At 59.9% G+C, this 17,923-nt stretch overlaps 1 protein-coding gene across 7 annotated transcripts in view; it reads left to right on the top strand.

The window, feature by feature from the left end:
- Positions 1-17,923, top strand: part of PTPRF (protein tyrosine phosphatase receptor type F) — a 409,613-nt gene that overhangs the window by 325,152 nt on the left and 66,538 nt on the right. For all 7 annotated transcript variants that reach the window (XM_059727694.1, XM_059727699.1, XM_059727700.1 and 4 more), the window contains 2 exons: positions 2,059-2,169; positions 17,586-17,855. In XM_059727694.1, coding sequence (XP_059583677.1) covers positions 2,059-2,169; positions 17,586-17,855 — 381 coding nt within the window. The remainder of the gene's footprint in view (positions 1-2,058; positions 2,170-17,585; positions 17,856-17,923) is intronic.

Raw genomic sequence — 17,923 nt, forward strand, 5'->3', positions numbered from 1 at the left:
GACCGCATCGGAGGAGGCCCCGCGACGCAGGGCGGCGAGACCCTGCCGTGCCCACCGAGTCATGGACGGAGCTGACGAGGGGCGTGGGCGAGGCCAACTATTGCGGAAATCACCCTGCCTGCCCGTGCTGCCGGGCTGTGGCTCAGATCCCCCGGGGAGGCGGCAAGAGACCCGTCATGCCGCACGCGTGGATGGGATGGGACAGGACACGTGTTGGCTTGCAGCAGGGAGCAGGCCCGCGCCGGCCCCTGGGGATGCACTCGATAACCTAATGGGTCTTTCCCATCGCTCGGCTCTCTCGTTCTTTCCAGCTCGTCAGCTCCGAGAAGCTTCCTGCCGCTCCGCTGCCTGTCATGTCGCTGTCTGCTGGAAGATGTTTTTCACTGCAAGCCTGTGGAAATTTGACCTTCCTCCTGAATTAAGCAGTAATGCACTGCAGAGTGCCGGGCTGCGGCTGCCCAGAGATCAGCGCGGCTCGGGAAGCGCGCAGCGCCGCCGGTTAGCGCGGTGAGAGATTGCTGCGAGCAGATCGTCTCTGCCTGGCCGGCGCCTCGTTCTGAGCCCCGGCGCAACAACGCGGAGGGCTCTGTACATCATTTTTATTATACAGCACAACTCGGCGAAGTTCATTTTTCCCCCATGACATATAGACTTATGTTACCGTCTCCATTTATCCTTCTAAATAATGTAGGTGGCGGCGGGTGCTTCTCATTAGTTTTTCTTCTGTTCTGATGATGTGAAAAACGGAGTTTGACCTCCGCGGCTTGAACCGGGGAGCAGGGAGAAAGCAATTTCCTCAGCTCTTCAGAGCGCTGCTCTCGCCCGTTGTTTTGAACCGTGGCGAATGGAAATGAGTTCAAATCCTGACAAGCAAAGGGGTTAACGTTTCCTTTGTGCTCAGGTCTGCGGGCTGCGAGCAGAGCTCCCCTCTGACAAACAGCCCTCGCCAGAAGCAGCGGAGAACTCGGTAGGGTTTTAAAAGGATTTCCTCCTTGCCACGGGAAAGTAGGCCAGACCGTAGCAAGAGCCGTGCCTGGACATCTGCCCTGAGCGCCGGCTGCTTGCTCGTTATTCTTGTCACCGCCTGGATCCTGCTTTTCTTGCCTTGCTTCACCTCTTTCCTTTCAGGCTCCATCTGCAGCCCACCCAGCAGAGCTTGGCTTCAGCCAGGGTTAGGTCCCATCCGTGCTAGGCAGGGAGCGGGGTTCATGCCAGGGGCCGGCCCGTGACAAAACACAGCTGCCCAGCCCGGCGTACGTGCGGGCTTGCTCCCTTGTGCGTAGCACGGCTCTCGCTGGATGCTGGGGTCGCGGTTTGGGGTCGCACCGCCAGGGCCGAGGGAAGACAACACCTCTGCCCTGGGAGCTCGCAGCCTGCCCGAGACAGAGCCCTGGTCCAGGAGCGGGGTGAAGGAGGGCAAAAGGAGATGGGCTCGGGCAAAGGGGCCGGGGTGCGAGGGTGCACGCGCGGTGCAGCACGACGGTCTTTGTGCGGCAGACTCTCTGTTTTTGCTGCTTCGTGTCGTAGTGTATATAATCCAGCACGAGGGGACAGAGATGTGGCTCCCGGGGCGCGGGGCAGGGAGAGGGGAAGTGAAGCGGTGGAGCAGGGGGAGGACGAGGCGACCGACGCACGTCCCTTACCCTGCCTACGAAGCGAGCAGCTGCAGGCCGGCTACGTTTCGCTCGGCCGCTTGGACTGGGACAAAGGCGGTGGTGGAAGACGGGTAGAGGCGCGTCCTCGGGCAGGGCCCTCTTCCAGGCAGTGGGAGGGTATGTTCTTCCCTTGCTGCTGCAGTGCGTTTCCGTGCCCGTGTCCGTCGGAAATGCATGGAGAGCTGGTTGTCCTGTGTAGGTGGGCACACAAGCAGCCCTGCCGCCCGCGGGTGCCCTGTGGTTGCATGTAGGTACCGCCAAGGGGCCCGGGAGCAACATTTCACCATGCACCTATCTGGGAAAGCTGCTGGAAAGGTGGGGTGTGCTCTCCCTTCTCGCCCAGAGAAGCCGTCGGGGTTCACGTGCTATAACCTGAGCTGTCTGTCGTCTTGTTTGTGTCCAGGGGCTCTGCAGATCGAGAACAGCGAGGAGTCGGACCAAGGCAAATACGAATGCGTCGCGACCAACAGCGCAGGAACCCGCTACTCTGCCCCAGCTAACCTTTACGTCCGAGGTAAGAGCCCCTTCTCCCTGCGGGTCGCTCTCCCTCCCGGTCTGGAGCTGCGTGGCTTTGCAGAGAGAGAGTGCGTGGCCCCATCTTCGTGCCCTGCTCATGCGTTGTGAACCGTGTGACTCCAGTGGTGGTTTGCTCGAGGTTGAATCCAGACACACCTTTGAATAACTCTGGGTTTGGCTCCAGTGTGCAACGTCTCAGATCCCATCCTTGCCAGCCTGGCAGGGCGCTGCTGTTCTCGCAGAGCTGAATTAAGAGGAGAACGCTCTTCCCCTTGCTTTCAAAGTTGAGTTTCTTAGCTGTGTGCTCCAGTGGTTTAATTGAGGGGGGTGGTTTCATTTCTTTTCTGCATGGAGAAGGATGGAATAAGTGGCATTCTCCTCCTGAGCTAGAGCGGCTCAGTTGCACGGGAGCGGGTATTTAGACATCTGCTTTGGAGTGGGTGTCCTTAAAGATAAAGAACAGGGCAGCTTGAAGGACTTGTCTTGGTCAATCATGTGTCTGCTGCAAGGAGAGTTTCTATGGGCATGAAAGATTCCCGCTAAGAACCTGCTACAAATTAGCCGCTATTCTTGTGAAGAAAAGACTTCCTAATGGCTCCCGTTTTGTCTCTGAGAAGCTATTATTTCCAGAATACAGAAAATGGCCAGGTTTTATGGCAGATTTTTGTCTCTTGCCAAATTCCTTTGTTCTAAATGCAGTAGTTTGGATCCTGGGTCTGGAGGGAGGCAGGGGAGGGCTCGGCAGCAGGTGAACAGTCTGTTCAGTTCCCACGGGGGGGACGCGTGTGACCAGAGCAATTGGGGCTGGGACCCCTCCAGACCACGGCGGGGGTTTGCCAGAGGGAGGAGAGATGGGATGCTGGGGCGATGCCCCCCGAGGCTCGGGCAGCTGTGTGCAGCAAACCTCATTTCTGCGTGGTGACTCGAACCTGCCAGCTGTCTGCAGATGAAATCTCATCTGCATTCCTCTCTCTCCTCCAAGGAAAGCCCCAGCCAGTGCTGGGGGTGCGAGCGCATCGGGTGGCGTGAACGCAGGACACGAGAACAGTAAACTTCAGTGCGGTGCGTTTGCTCCTAGGTGCAGCTTCTGGCGTGGTGCTCTGTTCTGTGCTTGTTTGGGGGGATGCTCTTTCATTTTGCAGCATAATTAGGAGTATCAGCATCCGGGGAAGGCTGAAGTATCAAATTAAACGTGTGCAGAAGATGAAGCCGTAGCTGTGCAGCGGAATCGCTCATCTCACTCTCACAATGTAATTATGGATGATTTTAAACTCCCGGCATTCTTGTGAATTCATTTTTCAGGCGAGCTCTAGTCAAACCCATCCCCAGGTTGTCACTTCACACCCTGAGGGAGAGGATGTTCATTTGAATTTATCACTTTGGATGCTGTTGCAAAAACTTTTGTGGCTACTTAGCCTTCCTGTCACAATATTGTGAGTGATTTTCTTTCCCAGCATGAACGCGGGTCCATCCTCGAGACAGACCATGTGTTTTGTACAAATACAACGGCAAGTACAGCTTGCAGGCTACTTTTTTCCTGAACCCAGCCGCTTCCAGGGATGGAGAAACGTCAGCCGAAATCTCCCTGGTTTCCTATGCGTGGATGTTCCTTCTCAGTTTAGCAAGAAGAATCCCTTAGGCCGTGAGCGGCGCCCGGAGCTGCGATGTGAGGCTTGCCGCGCTCAAGGGGCTCCCGGATCTGTTTGCACCGGGCATGAGCATGGCTCATAGACGTGGGTGAGGGGATCCTGAGGCCTGGCAGGGGCACGCGTTCCTGGGGCAGCGCGTTGTTCAGTTCCTATTAACCATCACTTTCCCTTACGCATGCATGTTGAACAAGCCTCTCTCCATTGCACGTAGTCTTCCCAGTGTCACTCGCCAGCCTGCGTGACCCTGATGCCGCCCTGCAGCGCGCAAAAGACAGGGTACTGCGTAAATTGTCACCAGGAGAAATCCCCCGTGCAGGGTGGGTCCTCAGCCCCCTTTACAGCTGTGGCATCTGATACCTGGTGCTTTACAAAACCAAGTACTGGATCTTTAATAGGTCAGTTAATGACTCCAGGAGCCACCTGGACCCCGGTCCGTAGTCTATATCTGTATCAAACCAGGGATACCGTCTCCTTGTGTCTCGGGTGAGGATGCAGAGCAAAAACAATCCTCTTTGCTGGCCGCGCGATTAGCGCGCAGCGTTGTCGGTAGCGAGAAGGATCAGTTACTTTCCGTGGGGTCCTTGGAAATGCCTGTGTCTTTGCTGGAGAAGACATTAATTAATGCTAAATTACAGTGGAATTAAACGTCCCATATACACCACCACCGCATGATGGTTTCATAATGATTGACCTTATTACAGCGAATACCCAAGGAATTAGCCACTTACTGGGAAGTGTGGCTGAGCATTGCTCCTGTTGTAGCTTTATGAGCAGCGGTATTAATTTCCATCCAGCCCGGCTCTCGGGAGCGCCGGTGCCTGCTCTCGTGGAGAGCCTATTGTTTCTGTAATAGTTCAAATGTTTGTTTGTCGCCTGACTTCTGGGGCTTGTGTTTTTGATCGTTTCCTCCCCTTCCCGGCCCCCCAGGTAATCCTGTGCGCAAAGGCAGTGTGACAAAGCCCCGGCTCATTAGCATCTTTATCACACGCGGGCACCAACAAAGGGGGACCCTGGGCGCAGGGAGCGAGGATCCGAGCGCTGCTCAGCCCTTCCCTATCAGTGCGAGAGCAGAGCGGGCTACTCCGCCGTGCCTTGTCTCTGCCTGCCCTCCGGAGCCAGCCCTGCCGCACAGATGGACTTCATTAAAAGTTAAAGCGTTCCCGCACAGGGGATTTGTAAAGGAAATGGATGCCTTTTCCTTCAAGCGACGATTTTCAGCGTGCTAAGCGTGCTGAAAAGCAGCCCTCAAAAGCGTTCTGCTTCTCAGCGACGGGCCTATCCGCCCACGAACAAAGAGCGCTTCGCTGCGGGGGTGGCGGGGCTTCGTCCCAGCCGGGCTGGCGGGAGGCTCTGGAGAAGGACGAGACAAGCTGGGGGCAGCGGGACGGAGGGAGGGAGCGCTGGGCCTTGGGGACCGGCTGGTGCAGCCCTTTCCAGCTCAGCTAATTCCTCTGCCAGGGCCCATCCTAATGCTCGCTGCCCAAGCCCTGGTTTGCTCCGTGGAAGGCCCAGCCGTCCCGTGACTGGGACTCGTGAGGTGGAGCGGAGCTGCCGACCAAAGCTCTGCAGAAATGCAGGAAGACCCGTTTCCTGCCTCGGAGCAGCGTGGGTTGCAGAGCCAGGAGCAAACGTGGCCGTGGGGCATGCACGGGGTAATAGCTCCAGGTCTCACAGGGCTTTCGCTGCCCTCTGCCTTGCACAAAGGCTGGTGCCTCCTTCATGGGGCTTCGCACCCTCGTGCCCACGGAGGCAGGGTGCTGTACGTGTCCTCAGGGGAACGCCACAGCTGCCTCCAGAGCGCGTAACTCGGTACTGCCGCCTGCTCGAGGGCGTGCTGTGATGGAGCAGCTCGCTGGGTGATGTCCAGCCGTGTCCTTCGTGACACATGCTGCTGCTCGGACCCCCGCAGCAAGGGGGGTGCAGGAGCTCAGGGCCTGGGTGGGCAAGGCCGGCACCGTTCCCCTCCTGCCCCCCCAGGGTGCCGGTCGCTGGGTTTTCTGCCGTAACCCGCATGCAACTTTTTAAAAAAGAGACAACTTCAGAGGGAGGCGTCCCCGCAAAATTAGAAGCCAGTAAATATGAGCAGTGTCATTACAATAGATGCATATTTTCATTTTCTGCCTTTTAAAAGGCCAGGCTGGTATTTAACTTGGCAGGAGAAGAGTCGTCCTGTGGGACTGAGACGTCCTCTGCCAAATTGCACCCGAGAGCCAAGGCAAACCCAAACAAAATGAGGGATGTGAGTTGCTCCGGTCCCAACGGCAGAGGCTTTGGCAGGAGCGGGGCTGGCACCCCCGGGTGTTTGGCCAGGGGCTCCGGGGCCAGCTGGACGGCGGCCTGGCAGAGGAAGCCGTTTGTGCCTGGAAGGGCTGAGCACGCTGTGGGTCCCGTACAACACATGCTCACAAACCCAAATGCAGCAGCAGCAGCTGGTTTCAAGGCATTTCAAAGGCCCCTCTCCATTTATCTCCCATTACAACTGCTGAAAGACCATCAGCGATCAAAGGGGAGGGTGCTTGCAAGGCGAGGGGCAATAGGGAAACGGCTCTGGTAGAAAACGATGCTGCGCCCACACCCGAAGCTGGAGCTGCGTGGACCCGGAGGCCCCGGAGCGGGTGAAGGTCTGGCACAAGTCAGGCGCAGGCCGGGGCTCGACGGTTTGTGAATTGCCCCAAGGGATCGGGGCGTGGGTGCATCTAGCTCGGTGTCGCACACGGCAGCAAGGAGACCTGGCGGAGCAGCTGTGGAGCAGCCAGAAACGAGGCGTGGATAAGAGGAGCCGGAGCCCTGCAGCAGGCGCGGGTCGCACCTCTGAGCATGGCCCCGAACGGACCAAAGGCTAGAAGCGGTCCGCAGCCCGCCCGGTGAGACGGCGCAGACGGCTTGCTGCATAAGCATAAATGCAGTCATCACTATTCAAGAGGGAGCAGCGCTCTGCCTTTCCCCTGCTGCCCTCCACCCCGAGACCTCTCAGTCCTCCGGAGAAGCCGGCTCAGTCAGCCTCACCATTTATTATTCTCTGCAAAGCCCTTTGAACATGAGAAGTGCAGGATGGGGCCAAGGCTGGTTATTTATAAAGCGGGCTTTATGAAGACCTTGGACTCTGACTGGCGGCTGGCCAGATGTGCGCTGCAGCAGCACAGAGCAGGGCTGGCTCGCTCTTCTCCGGCCTCGTGCCCTATCCAGCACGAGACCCCGCATCCCTGTGGGACTGCAGGGCGGTCGGTGCCAGCGTGAGAGTCCTGGTTGTCGCTGCCCACGTGTCCGTCGCTGGCATCCGGACAGCCTCTGGGTGTGTTGCGGAGGGGAGAAGGGCTGTGCTCGCTGTTCACCCAAGGCAAAGATTTCCCCTGCCCCTGAGAAATGCAGAGCTGCAGTGGAAGTCTGTGGGGCCGGTGTAACCCTGGCCTCTCCCTGTCTTGTGCAACGGGGGGTCCGCTGCCAGCGCTCGGCAGCCAAATTGCAGGCGCTGACTTGCCTTGTAGGGAAGTGTTTGCTGCCCAGCGGTGCCAGGGCCGCACGAGCCTGATCCTTCGAGCCCCTGGACGGCGCGCTCAGCCCGGCGCGGCCCCTCTGCATGAGAGCACGGGCTCGCACAGGCCCCACATCATCCTGTCGGCAGCGAGCCGCTGCGGTCAGAATATCGCTGCTGCTGCATTAATTGAGGCTTTGCGTGGAAGGGTAAAAGCCGGACTGAATCAGCATGGGAGTTTGTGTTCAGAGCGCTGGAGCCATCTGACAGTCGGTGCTGGCGGGTGCAGCTCTGACACGGCCTTCATCCTCACGCTGCGGCGGTGCAACCCCCCAGCTGCTCCCAGTGCGGCCGGACTGACCGGAGCGGGAAGGCAGACAAGCCGGTGTCCCTGGGTCCTGGCACGAGAGGGGTTAGTCGGGCTGTATCAGGCCCTGGCCCCCTGGGACCGCTCTTGCTGTCACGACCCCCATCCCGCTGTCGAGTTGGAAAAACACAGAGAAAATCTCGTGGGCAAGACGCGGTTCTTCAGTACCGGAGCGACAGGGCTCGAGAACGGGAGATAAGGGGGCTGCCAGCGAGACCTGGAAGGGAGCAGACTTTCCATTCGGTGCTATCAGCCTTTGCAGAGATAAAGCAGCAGCAGCAGCAATTTAAATATTAGCTGAAGGAAGGAGGAGAGGGAGGTTTCTGTCCAGGGGCTTCCTCTCCTGCTCGCCACTGGAAAACAGCCTGCCGCTGGTGTTTATTTCCTATAATCCATTAATGTAACGAGAAAATAAGAGATAATCCAGCAATTAGCGACAAATAGCAGGGCCCAAACTTGGGCTCGTCGGAGAGACGAGGCAGTAATCTGTTTGAATTAGCGTGTTTCACATGTGTCCCTTCACCTCTCCAGCTGTAATCTGAAGTGCAAACACGTCTGGGGAAGCCGCTGCCAGCCCAGCCTGCCTCCCAGGCGTGCTGACGGCGTCCGCGGCGCGTCCAGCTGCACGTGGGCGGGCGGGCGGGCGCGCGGCGCGGGGACAGCCCCGGTTCCCTCCCGGCTGCTTGTCGGGGGCTGCAGACGCCCTGGCGATGGGGGCAGAGACCAGCCCCGACTCGAGGGGGATGAGGGGCGATTGCACAGCTGCACGGAGGCGCACCTCGCGGAGGGCTCCCTGTCGCCATTCACTTTGCACCGTGGCCCCTGCCCAGGCACGTGGCTCGTGAGGCCGGCTTGTTGCTTTGTGTCCCTGTCCATAAGAGCTCCCCGAGGGCCTGACTCAGTCACCGCCCGCTACCCAAGGTGGGACCGTTTCCCCGTCCTCCCCAGGACCAGCCTCGTGTCCCAGCAATGTGGCCGTGCCCCTGCGTCCCAGGAAAGTGCAGCCGCTCGGCTGAGAGGAGCCGGGCCGGTTTGACCCCTCGCCTCCTGCTGAGGCCTCCAGCCTCGCGCCTGGGGCAGGGCAGCAAAGGCACCGCCCAGCCCAAAACAGGCCGAAGGGAGCGTGGGTCTTGAATTTGGCCCGTGTGGCCTGGCTGGACCCGGTCCTCCAAAGCTGGGTGCATGAAAGCGATGGCTGCGTTGTTCCCCCTCTCTGGCCTCTGCACCGCCCCGTGTCCGGGCTGGTCGACACCCTGCCCTCTCGCCGCCGGCCCGGGCGGACCGTCCTGAACGCCGACACATGCCGCGTGCCGTTCTTCCATTCGCAGCATCTCGGCAAGACCCCCGCCCCGCGCTGCCCTTCCCTCGCCAGCAAAAGGCGAGGCGTCAGCAGTCTCTAACCGTGCCAGCCGCTTTGTTGTAGCCCCTCGGCGAGAGTTCGATTACCGCCGCGATGCCGCAGCTCGCTAGCGGGAGTGAGGTCACCGCTTCTCCAGAAACACGATCTCCCTCCTCCCCGGGGAGCGCGCGACTAACCCTTTCCTGTCTCTCCTGCAGGAGCCACGCCTGGGGCCGCCAGGCTCACCCCTTTTTCCGTCGGCAATACTTCTGCTCCACCTTTCCCTTGCAGCGCGGGGCGCCGGCACGGCTCCGGCGGCCTCGAGTGTCTGGCCATCGTGTCTGTCCATTGTCTAATCTCTCTCCTACATTTAGCAGTTTGTTGGAAGAGGGGGAGCCTGACCGTTCCCAGCGGGGACATTTCCTTCAAGCTCTCAAGTGCTAATCTGTGTGTCCGCGCTCTCCCCCACGTGTGGTCAGTGGGTTTACGGTGCCTTTGCCCCCGTGCCGATGGTCGGAGCGGGAGCGCGCTGGGCAAGGCCCCGCCGTGCCGTGAGGTCCTGTGCTCTGTGTGTTGTCCGTGTGCACGTGTCTGTGCTGCTGCCCCGTGCCCTGCCGTGCAGGGCTGCCTCCAAAGCGCCCTCCATGGCTCTGTGTGCGAGGTGCGTGCCCCCTGCCCTGTCTCCCCGAGTCTGGATGGGCTGGAGAGGCCAGAGCAGGGCGCGGTGGCGGGCGTGCGCTTGCCTGGTGTGCGGTGGCTTGTGTGCACTGTGGGGAGTCCTGACTGACCTCTCTAGTCTTGTCTTGTTGTTGCAGTGGTGTGCGGACAGATGAAGCCTGGCCTGTTTTTACTCTCTGTGTTTTTCCTTGTCTTTTTTTATTCCCTCCTCATCTTCATCGCACTCTGCCATCAAACAAACCAAACTTTCATCTCTCAGATCAGCGAGAAGGTTGGTCCTTTTCACTTCTTATCCATCTACAGTACGCCACGTCAGATGGGACTTTTCCAGTAGGGAGAGGGGAGCCAGCCCCGGAAGGGGCAGAGGCCCTGCAGACCCTGGCTCCCTGCCGGGCACGGCCTTGGCGTGCCTGATGAAACCTGCTTCCTGTTTGCTGTGATTCTGGTGATGGCATTGATACACTGCTTGCATGCCTTTGTTGCTTGAGATAAAATGCACAGACTGCACCTGCATGCAGAACGCCACCCAGGGATCCCTCTCCTTTGTTCCAGCGGGTGCCGTGGGGGGACGTGCATGCTCCTGGGTGCGGGGTCCTGCCTTTACCTGCTGCACTAGGCTCGAAGCTGATCACTCCGACGGCAGGAGATCAAGGCACCGGTGGGGGCCTTGATCCCAACAGTCTCCCTCTGTCGCTCGGGGAGCTATGGGGCGAGAGCCGTACTCCCTCCTTTCACTTGGGCTTTTCACAAGGGGAAACTTACTGTCGGGCGCAGCTGCAAATAGAGACTTGAAACAAGGGTGAGCAGGGGCAGGGGCTGTCCTGGGGCTCGGGTACCTCGGTGGCAGAGGCAGCTCTCTTGCCCTTCGCCATGCTCGCTCGCTCGCTCGTTCTCCAGGACTCAGAAACCTCTTTGCCCGGCCAGGGAAACAGGGTTCGCCTTTGCCTCCTTCCCCAGGGAAGCCTAAAGCCACCTCAGTTTACCTGAGTGTGAAGGTTACTGAGATGGCTCAGATAGTGCAGGACAAATAAGGGCCTTGTTCACGGTAATTTGGGGTGACTCCTAGAGCTCTTAACCCCTGGACTGTCTGCACATTAACACCTTTAAGTGGCTTAAAGCACTCGTTATGCAGCTTAAAGTTACGCCACTTCAGAGCAGGATTATCTCTGATCTGCACTGCCCAGCTCCTCTTCCTTTAACGTGTGGCCACTCCCCACCGATGTTGGGTCCTCCACTATCCCAGGATGCAGTGGCCCCTGTCTCACTCCCCTGTTGGGTGAGCTTCCCCCCCCCCACAGGTGCTGAGTGGAGCGGCCAAGGGACCGGAGCCACAGCTTTTCTATTTCTCCAGCCTCCACCCCCCCAGCGCTGAGCCTGGCACTGCTAGGCCCCCTGCCCCGTCCTCCCGCCAAGCTCTGGGGAGCAGAAGACAGCGTGGCCAGGTCCCAGGTCTGGCCGGGCTCCAGCAAGCCCCAAGCTCCAGCCCCACGGCTCCAGCAGCAGCCTGCTCCTTGCACCCGATCCGCACACAGCGTGGCGAGAGCTGGCGGCCGCTGCTGGGGGGGCAAATGTGGGTGGACGTGGTCTGCAGGCAAGGGGCTCTGCCGCTGTCTGTATGGACGCAGGAGGACTCCGCTCCCAGCTGCAGAACGAAGTCGTGCTGCCTCTGCGGTGTGTCCTCCTCCTCTCTCCTCCCTCCGACCTGGAGCGGACAGTGCAGCCACCGGCCAGAGAGCTACAGACCGGGTCTGGCTCTGGGTCCTGGAGACACACACCCCCAAGGGTAGCTTGTCCTTCCAGGCCTGGGACCACGGCCCACCAATGCAGCCGGTGCCAAGGTTCAGCCCCATGGAAATAGCTCCAGGCACCAGCTGCTAATTTGCAAAATCCTAGAAAACGAGGGCAGGAAGGGAGCTCAGGAGTCTCATCCAGTCCAACCCCTGCTCCAAGCAGGACCAGCCCCAACTTCTTCATCCCAGGCTTTGTCTACTGGGGTCTTAAACACCTCCAAGGATGGAGACTCCAGCACCTGTCTGGGGAGCCTGTCCCAGTGCTTCACCACCCTCCTCGGGAGGAAGTTTTTCCTAATATCCAACCTCAACTTGCCTTGCTGCAGTTTGAGCCCATTGCTCCATCCGCTGCCAGCCACCCTGCAGCGAGCGCAGCTTCGGCCTGCTCTGCCAGCCTGGGGAGTTAGGCGCTTGCCATCCCGGCCTCGGCCCCGGGAGCACGGAGAGTCGGGCTGGGGGACCGCCCTGCTCTCCAGGCCTCCAGCGGTGAGTCCCAGCTGTGCAGGTGCGGACAGGCGGGAGGTTTCTCGACTGCGGGGGTGATGCTCCGGACTCCAAGCCGGCACTAAGCCGGTCGGTGTTTGCACTGCCCAGGGCACGTGTAACAAGGCCCGAGGACTCGGCCTCGCACACGCGGGAGCGCCGCGGAGCTGGCTGGGGCCGAGCGAGTCGAGACTGGAGCCCAGCCGGGAGGAGCAGAGGATTTCTCGTTCTCTGCTGCCCCCTCCCCCTGCCCCACCAAAGATACCCACACGCACAAATATTTAATGTGAAGGCAGAAATTAGTTTCTAAATATTCCAATGGGATTTGCGGTGCTTATAATTTGTTTGGCGCTGATAATTACATCTTACATTTTCCCAGCTTTACTTAAAACTGTGTACTGCTCACCCATGCATTTAATTATTGCTCTGCGCCCGCGATGAGGTTATTTATTAAAGAGTTATTTTATCTTGATACAGTGGATCTTTTCTCTTATTCCCCTCCTTAATGTTGTGTTATTTTCATCAGAGAAATTTCAGAGAGTGAATGCAAATTGCAGAGCTCCACAGCCTGCCTCGCCCTTACTTTGCTATTAGTATGTCACTATGCTGAATGCTGATGCGTCTCCAGTGCTGCACCACTGTAATGATATATCCTCTTTTATATGTGGTTGTCAGCGCAAATAATTAGACCTAAAAGTTATAGCTGAAATATAATCCAAAAATGGCAAGGCCCTGTTTTGGAAATTGTCTATAAAATGTCAGCACTCAAGGATGCATTGGGAGCATAAATAGTACAGCATTGTTTGAGCACAAGATTAGACTGTAAATGCATTTTTTCTCGTTCCCATTTTTCCTCTCCTGCTGTTGATTCTGTCAATAGATTGCGAGGCTCCAGTAAGTACCTTTCCATTTGGAGACCTCGCGTAAAATGATAGCACAGGGAGAGATGAAAGGTGCCATGGCTGAGCAAACGGGCAGCCCGGCGATTGTGTTTCTAGGAGCGTTGCTCTCAAATTCCTGACCCCGCCGCGCGGCCGGCGAGGAGGAGAGCAGTCGTGGGCGCGGGCAGGAGGCAGGGCGAGGGGGAAGCCTCGTTCCTCGGGGCTGTCCTGTTCTCACATTAGGAGTCTGGACACCCACGTTGCCCCACAGTTGTCCCCCTGGGCCGTGCTTTGCTCAGGTTGTGCAAACGAGCCTTGATTCGGCCCCGAGCGCCGGTGCCCAGAGCCCTTGGCATCGGGCAGGCGGCAGAGAGGAGGGTAGGCACGGCGAGGCCACGCTCGCGTGGAACCGGAGACTTCGAGCAGCCGCTGTCGCCCCAGCGGTGAACGGAGCCGGGCGGCCGGGGAATGCGCACGTCGATGCATGCTGAATTATTAACGCTCCTCCAGCTCTCCTTCCTTGGCTGTGGTGTTGCCTGCTCCCTGGACGTGGGTCTCTCTCCCTCTCCTGTGGGAACCGAGGCCGTGGCTCGTGTTGCACTGTATTACTTACCACTTTGGGGTCTCACATTACTTCCCTTGCCCAGCAGTGCTCTCCAAGGGGATGCTGGCAGCGTGGCTCAGCCTTGCACATCCCTCATGTTGCTTGGCTGGGGATGAATGACAACGAATCCCATTTCTGATGGTCTGCTGGTTTGAATAAACCTCCAAGTTATACCATTGTCCGCTGAAATCATTTTAATATGTGCAGCAATTTTCCCCATGCTGTTCTTGCAGAACCTCCCAACCACCTTCTTTGATCTTTATCCACAAAGAAGATTAGGGAGGGGAAAATGGCAAGTTCTCGTCGAGGAGATGGTGCTAAGCGCGGGGAGGGTGCGCTACTGCGAGGAACGACGAGCAGCCCATGTTTGCGCAGAGCTGAGGTGGCACCGTCGGCCGTGCGAGCCTCCCGCGATTTGACTTGTAAATGGGACGAGGCTTCGGAAGATTGCCGCCGCTGGAAGGAGCTTCGCCCGTCTGCTTGATTAGTGGGCGCTGCTGCTAGGCCTGAGCCAGAGCCACTGGGGCCGGCGGGGCCCGCGAGATCTCCGCCAGCTACTGCTAATGCTGACTGACAGCCTCTTGCCTTGTCCCGCTGGACCAGCCGCGGAGAGAAGCTGCCAATTATCCCAGACTGATGTGCTGGGTTGTGCCGGAGCCCACCTCATTTCTTCCCTTGCATACGCCCAGGGTGGGTTATAATCCCGGCCAGATGTGTCATCGGAGGCAGCGCCAAGCCTCCCTGGTTGAGAGGCAAGGCCCTGCCTGCGTGCTGCACCTCTGGCAGCCGAGGAGCCGTAACCGGAGGGGCATGCCCCTCTCCACGCTGCACCGGGGCCTGTCTGCGCCCACCTCCCTGTCCCGCACAGCGCTCGAGCAAGAGCGAGCCAGCTCGTGGCCGTCCTGCAGCGACGTCGGGGAGACCAGGGTGGTCCGTCAGAGCCAGCGGTGCAGGCAGCCGCGACCTCTCCGTGGCCGGGGGTTGCAGCACCGGCTCCCCGAGCCTGCGAAGCCTCACGGCTGACCCTGGCACTGGCTGGGCCCAGACGCTTGCAATCCCAGGGCGGGTGCAGTCTATGTGCCCAGGGCAGGCAGAGAAGGGAGGCCCTTGTTTTCCTGGCGCTTCTGCAGAGCTCTGCTTTGGGCAACGCCAGGCCGTGCTGTAGGGCAGTGGTTTGCACCTTTCTTTCATTTGCAGACTCCCTAAAAATGGCAAATGGAAGTACAGACCCCTCTGGATTGTAAGTGTGAATATTCACATCTGATTGATCGGTCTTCTCTTGCAAACCTCTTAGACACAGTCTGTGGACCCCACGGGGTCTGCAGACCATGGGTTGCAAACCACAGCTGTAGGGCATTCCCCTCGCAGGCCCAGATGTGCCCATTTCCGGGGAGCTCTGTCAGCGCCCGCTGTGCCACACTCAGAAGGCGGTTGCCGTGCTTGGACGGGGTCGTGGTGGCCGTCTGGGCCCACTTTACTGCTGTCCATTGTGGTGAGATGGGCCACGAAACTCAGCCCCTTCGAGCAGCGCTGGCGAGAAGGCGGCGGGCGGCTCTGTCCATCACGTGCCGGTGTGAGTCGGACCCCGTCTCGCTCCCCGCGAACCTGCCGGGAGCGGCTGGCAATGGCAAGCATCGGGATGTCGGCGGCCAGACCAGACAGGGGCTGTCCGGCCGCGGGCTCTGGAGCCGCAAGAAGCTGTCCCCCCGAGAAGGGAAGACACCGGCGTGAGAGCGGGGAGCCGTCCCCAAGAAGGCTTCGGCCCAGCAGACGAGCGGCTGTGCGGAGAGCTGCCTCGACACCTCCGCGGGGATTTCCTGGCCCCGGGGGCTCCTGCGACTGCCGCCCTGGAAGAAGTTTGCCCGGGAGCCTTGTCCCTTGTTGCCATTTGCATTTTCTTTGTCATTCATCCCTTTGCTAGGCACACAGGCGCCCTCCTCGCTATCCCGAGCCGCGGCCCTTTCTCCCCCTGCTGCAACCAGCAGCTGAGAAGCTGGAGGCGCTCTCGACAACGCTTCACGGGGGGAACGGAGGCGCGTATCGCCACCTCCGTGCAAGCCCAGGCCTGACAGACTTCCTTGCACCGCAAAGAAAGCAGCGGAGGATGCCGGTGGTGGGCTGTGGGTGGGGAGGGCCGGGGGGCCGGCGATAGCCCTGCTCTCACAGGACCGGGGGGTGACCGCTGCTTCTGCATGCCGGCTTGTGCCTGCCCCTCCTGCATGGCGGCCGGTCACCCCTCTTCTTGCTCTCCCGTCTCGTGTCCGTGCACCTGCCTTGCTCTCCTCCTTCCCTCCCTCCTGTGTCCGTGGTCCCCGGCGGCCTGTCCTGCCTGCCGCATGCTGCTCCGCGCCGCCGCGACGTGTCGCTGTCCGCGCGTCCTTCCTCCGGGCACCGCGGGGAGACGGGCGGGGGGCGCGGGGGACGGGTCGGTCCCTGGACGGCTCCTGCCTGGAACGATTCGACGCCATGTTCATGGGACAGGGCCACCTGCCTCTTGATGAGCGCCATCACGTTAACACCATTGCCATGTCCATTGAGTTACCTCGGTTCTTCTCATGATGTGTAGACGCGAGTGCACTTTCAGTTCTGTCTTGTTCGGGGAGCGCTCCCCCGCCAGCCAGGTAACGCCTCGCTGGCAATCACGCGCCAAGCTATTGATTTGAGATTTAATAATTGATTAAAAGAAACAACCGGCAAGACTTTGGATTTAGACATTAATACAAACCCAAAAAAGGCAAGTTCTCCTTCCCCCCTGGCAGGGAAGGAGCTAATGAGGCCTGTTTTGTCACCAAGACGATGTGTAATACACACACGATGTTGACAGGATTGTCTAATTTATCACCCAGGCCCAGCTCTGTTGTACACGCTAGCATGGGGGCTTCTGCGCGCAGTCTGCTCCTGCAAGCCCGGTGGTTTGGGAAGAAGCATCAAAGAGCGATCCGGCTCGGGGGAGAGGCGGCTTGGCAGGTGTCGCTGCCGTGGCTGATGCACGGGCGCTGGAGAGGCGCCGTGGCGTGGGGGCAGCCAGGCCACGGGCCCCGCAGCGAGCGCTGACCCTTGCGCGAGGACCGCATGACCGCCCGGTGCCGCCCGGGCTCCCAGGCGCCCTCCCCGCAGGGCTCGGCACCGCTCTTCGCTGCTCTGCCCGCCTTGCTCGCACGGACCGGACAGGGCCAGGCGGTCGGCGGAGAGGGTCCGCGGGAGCGTGCCCATCGCCTCTCCTGCGGAGGGGACCGGGACAGAGCGAGGCTTTAGGGCGAGATACGTTCCCACAGTTTCCCTTTTTTTTAACTACCGAGTAAAACGAGCATGCCCGGAGATGCACGGAGCCTGGTCGTTTCTTCGCCCCTGCTTAAATAGGCCCATAACGCTCGCCCCGAAGAGCGGGCCTCATCCCTCAGTGTCATTTCCTGGCAGCTTCAGAGCATTATTGGAGCTGAGAGCTGCTTACAAATAAGTCTTGAATGAAATACCCAGCGAGGGATGAGAGGGAGAGAGGCCGTGCAGGGAAATCAGGAGAAATGCATCTCCCAAAGTGCCGGCACCGAGGTGGGGAGGGCTCTGCCGCCCCGCGCTCTCCTGTCACAACGGATATGATCGCACATCTGTCAGCATTAGCTCTCCCCTGCCCGGCAAGGTGATCTGATCAGGCGCTGACAGTGTCAGGCGCATCTGGCTGGTTCGGGTTTTATTCCCCCTGAGCCGACAGCCCAGCTTCCTTCTTGGGGAAATGCCGCTTTCTCCGGCGGGAACGTGCGGGCTAATTGAGCAGCGCGCCCCCGCCCTGCAGCCCCCCCAGGCCTAGGGACCGGGGCCCTGGGCAGCGAGGCGATGGAGGGAGCAGGTCGTGCTCCCGGCGCAGTTTTCCCGGGGACCGGTCCGCGTGCGGGGCATGGTTGACAAGGTCTCCGCGCGGAGGGACCGTCCCCGTCCCCAGTCGCTCAGCAGGACGCGGCGGGTGAGAGCGTAGCAGAGCGCGTGCGGTTTGGCAGAGCAGCGAACGGCACTCACGCTCCGCCGTATCTATCCCTGCGGATAGATGCGCGGGCCGTCGGTAGGGATGCCGAGCCCCTCGCCCGCCCGCCCGCTCCGTGCAGCCCCACGCCACCCCGCCGGTTCCCCACCCTGCTAGCCGTCTCCTCTTGTTTCAGTGCGGCGTGTGGCCCCTCGCTTCTCCATCCCTCCGAGCAGCCACGAGGTGATGCCTGGGGGGAGCGTGAACCTCACGTGCGTGGCGGTGGGAGCCCCGATGCCCTACGTGAAGTGGATGGCCGGCGTGGAGGAGCTGACCAAGGAGGACGAGATGCCCGTCGGCCGCAACGTCCTGGAGCTGAACAACATCGTGCAGTCCGCCAACTACACCTGCGTGGCCATCTCCTCTCTGGGCATGATCGAAGCCACGGCCCAGATCACCGTCAAAGGTAGCACCCCGCATCCTGTCCCCGCTCCCTGAGCAAAGCTCTGAGACGTCCCACGGGGGTCTGTCCCC

Source organism: Alligator mississippiensis, chromosome 5 (assembly GCF_030867095.1).
Source record: "Alligator mississippiensis isolate rAllMis1 chromosome 5, rAllMis1, whole genome shotgun sequence".
Lineage (NCBI taxonomy): Eukaryota > Metazoa > Chordata > Crocodylia > Alligatoridae > Alligator > Alligator mississippiensis.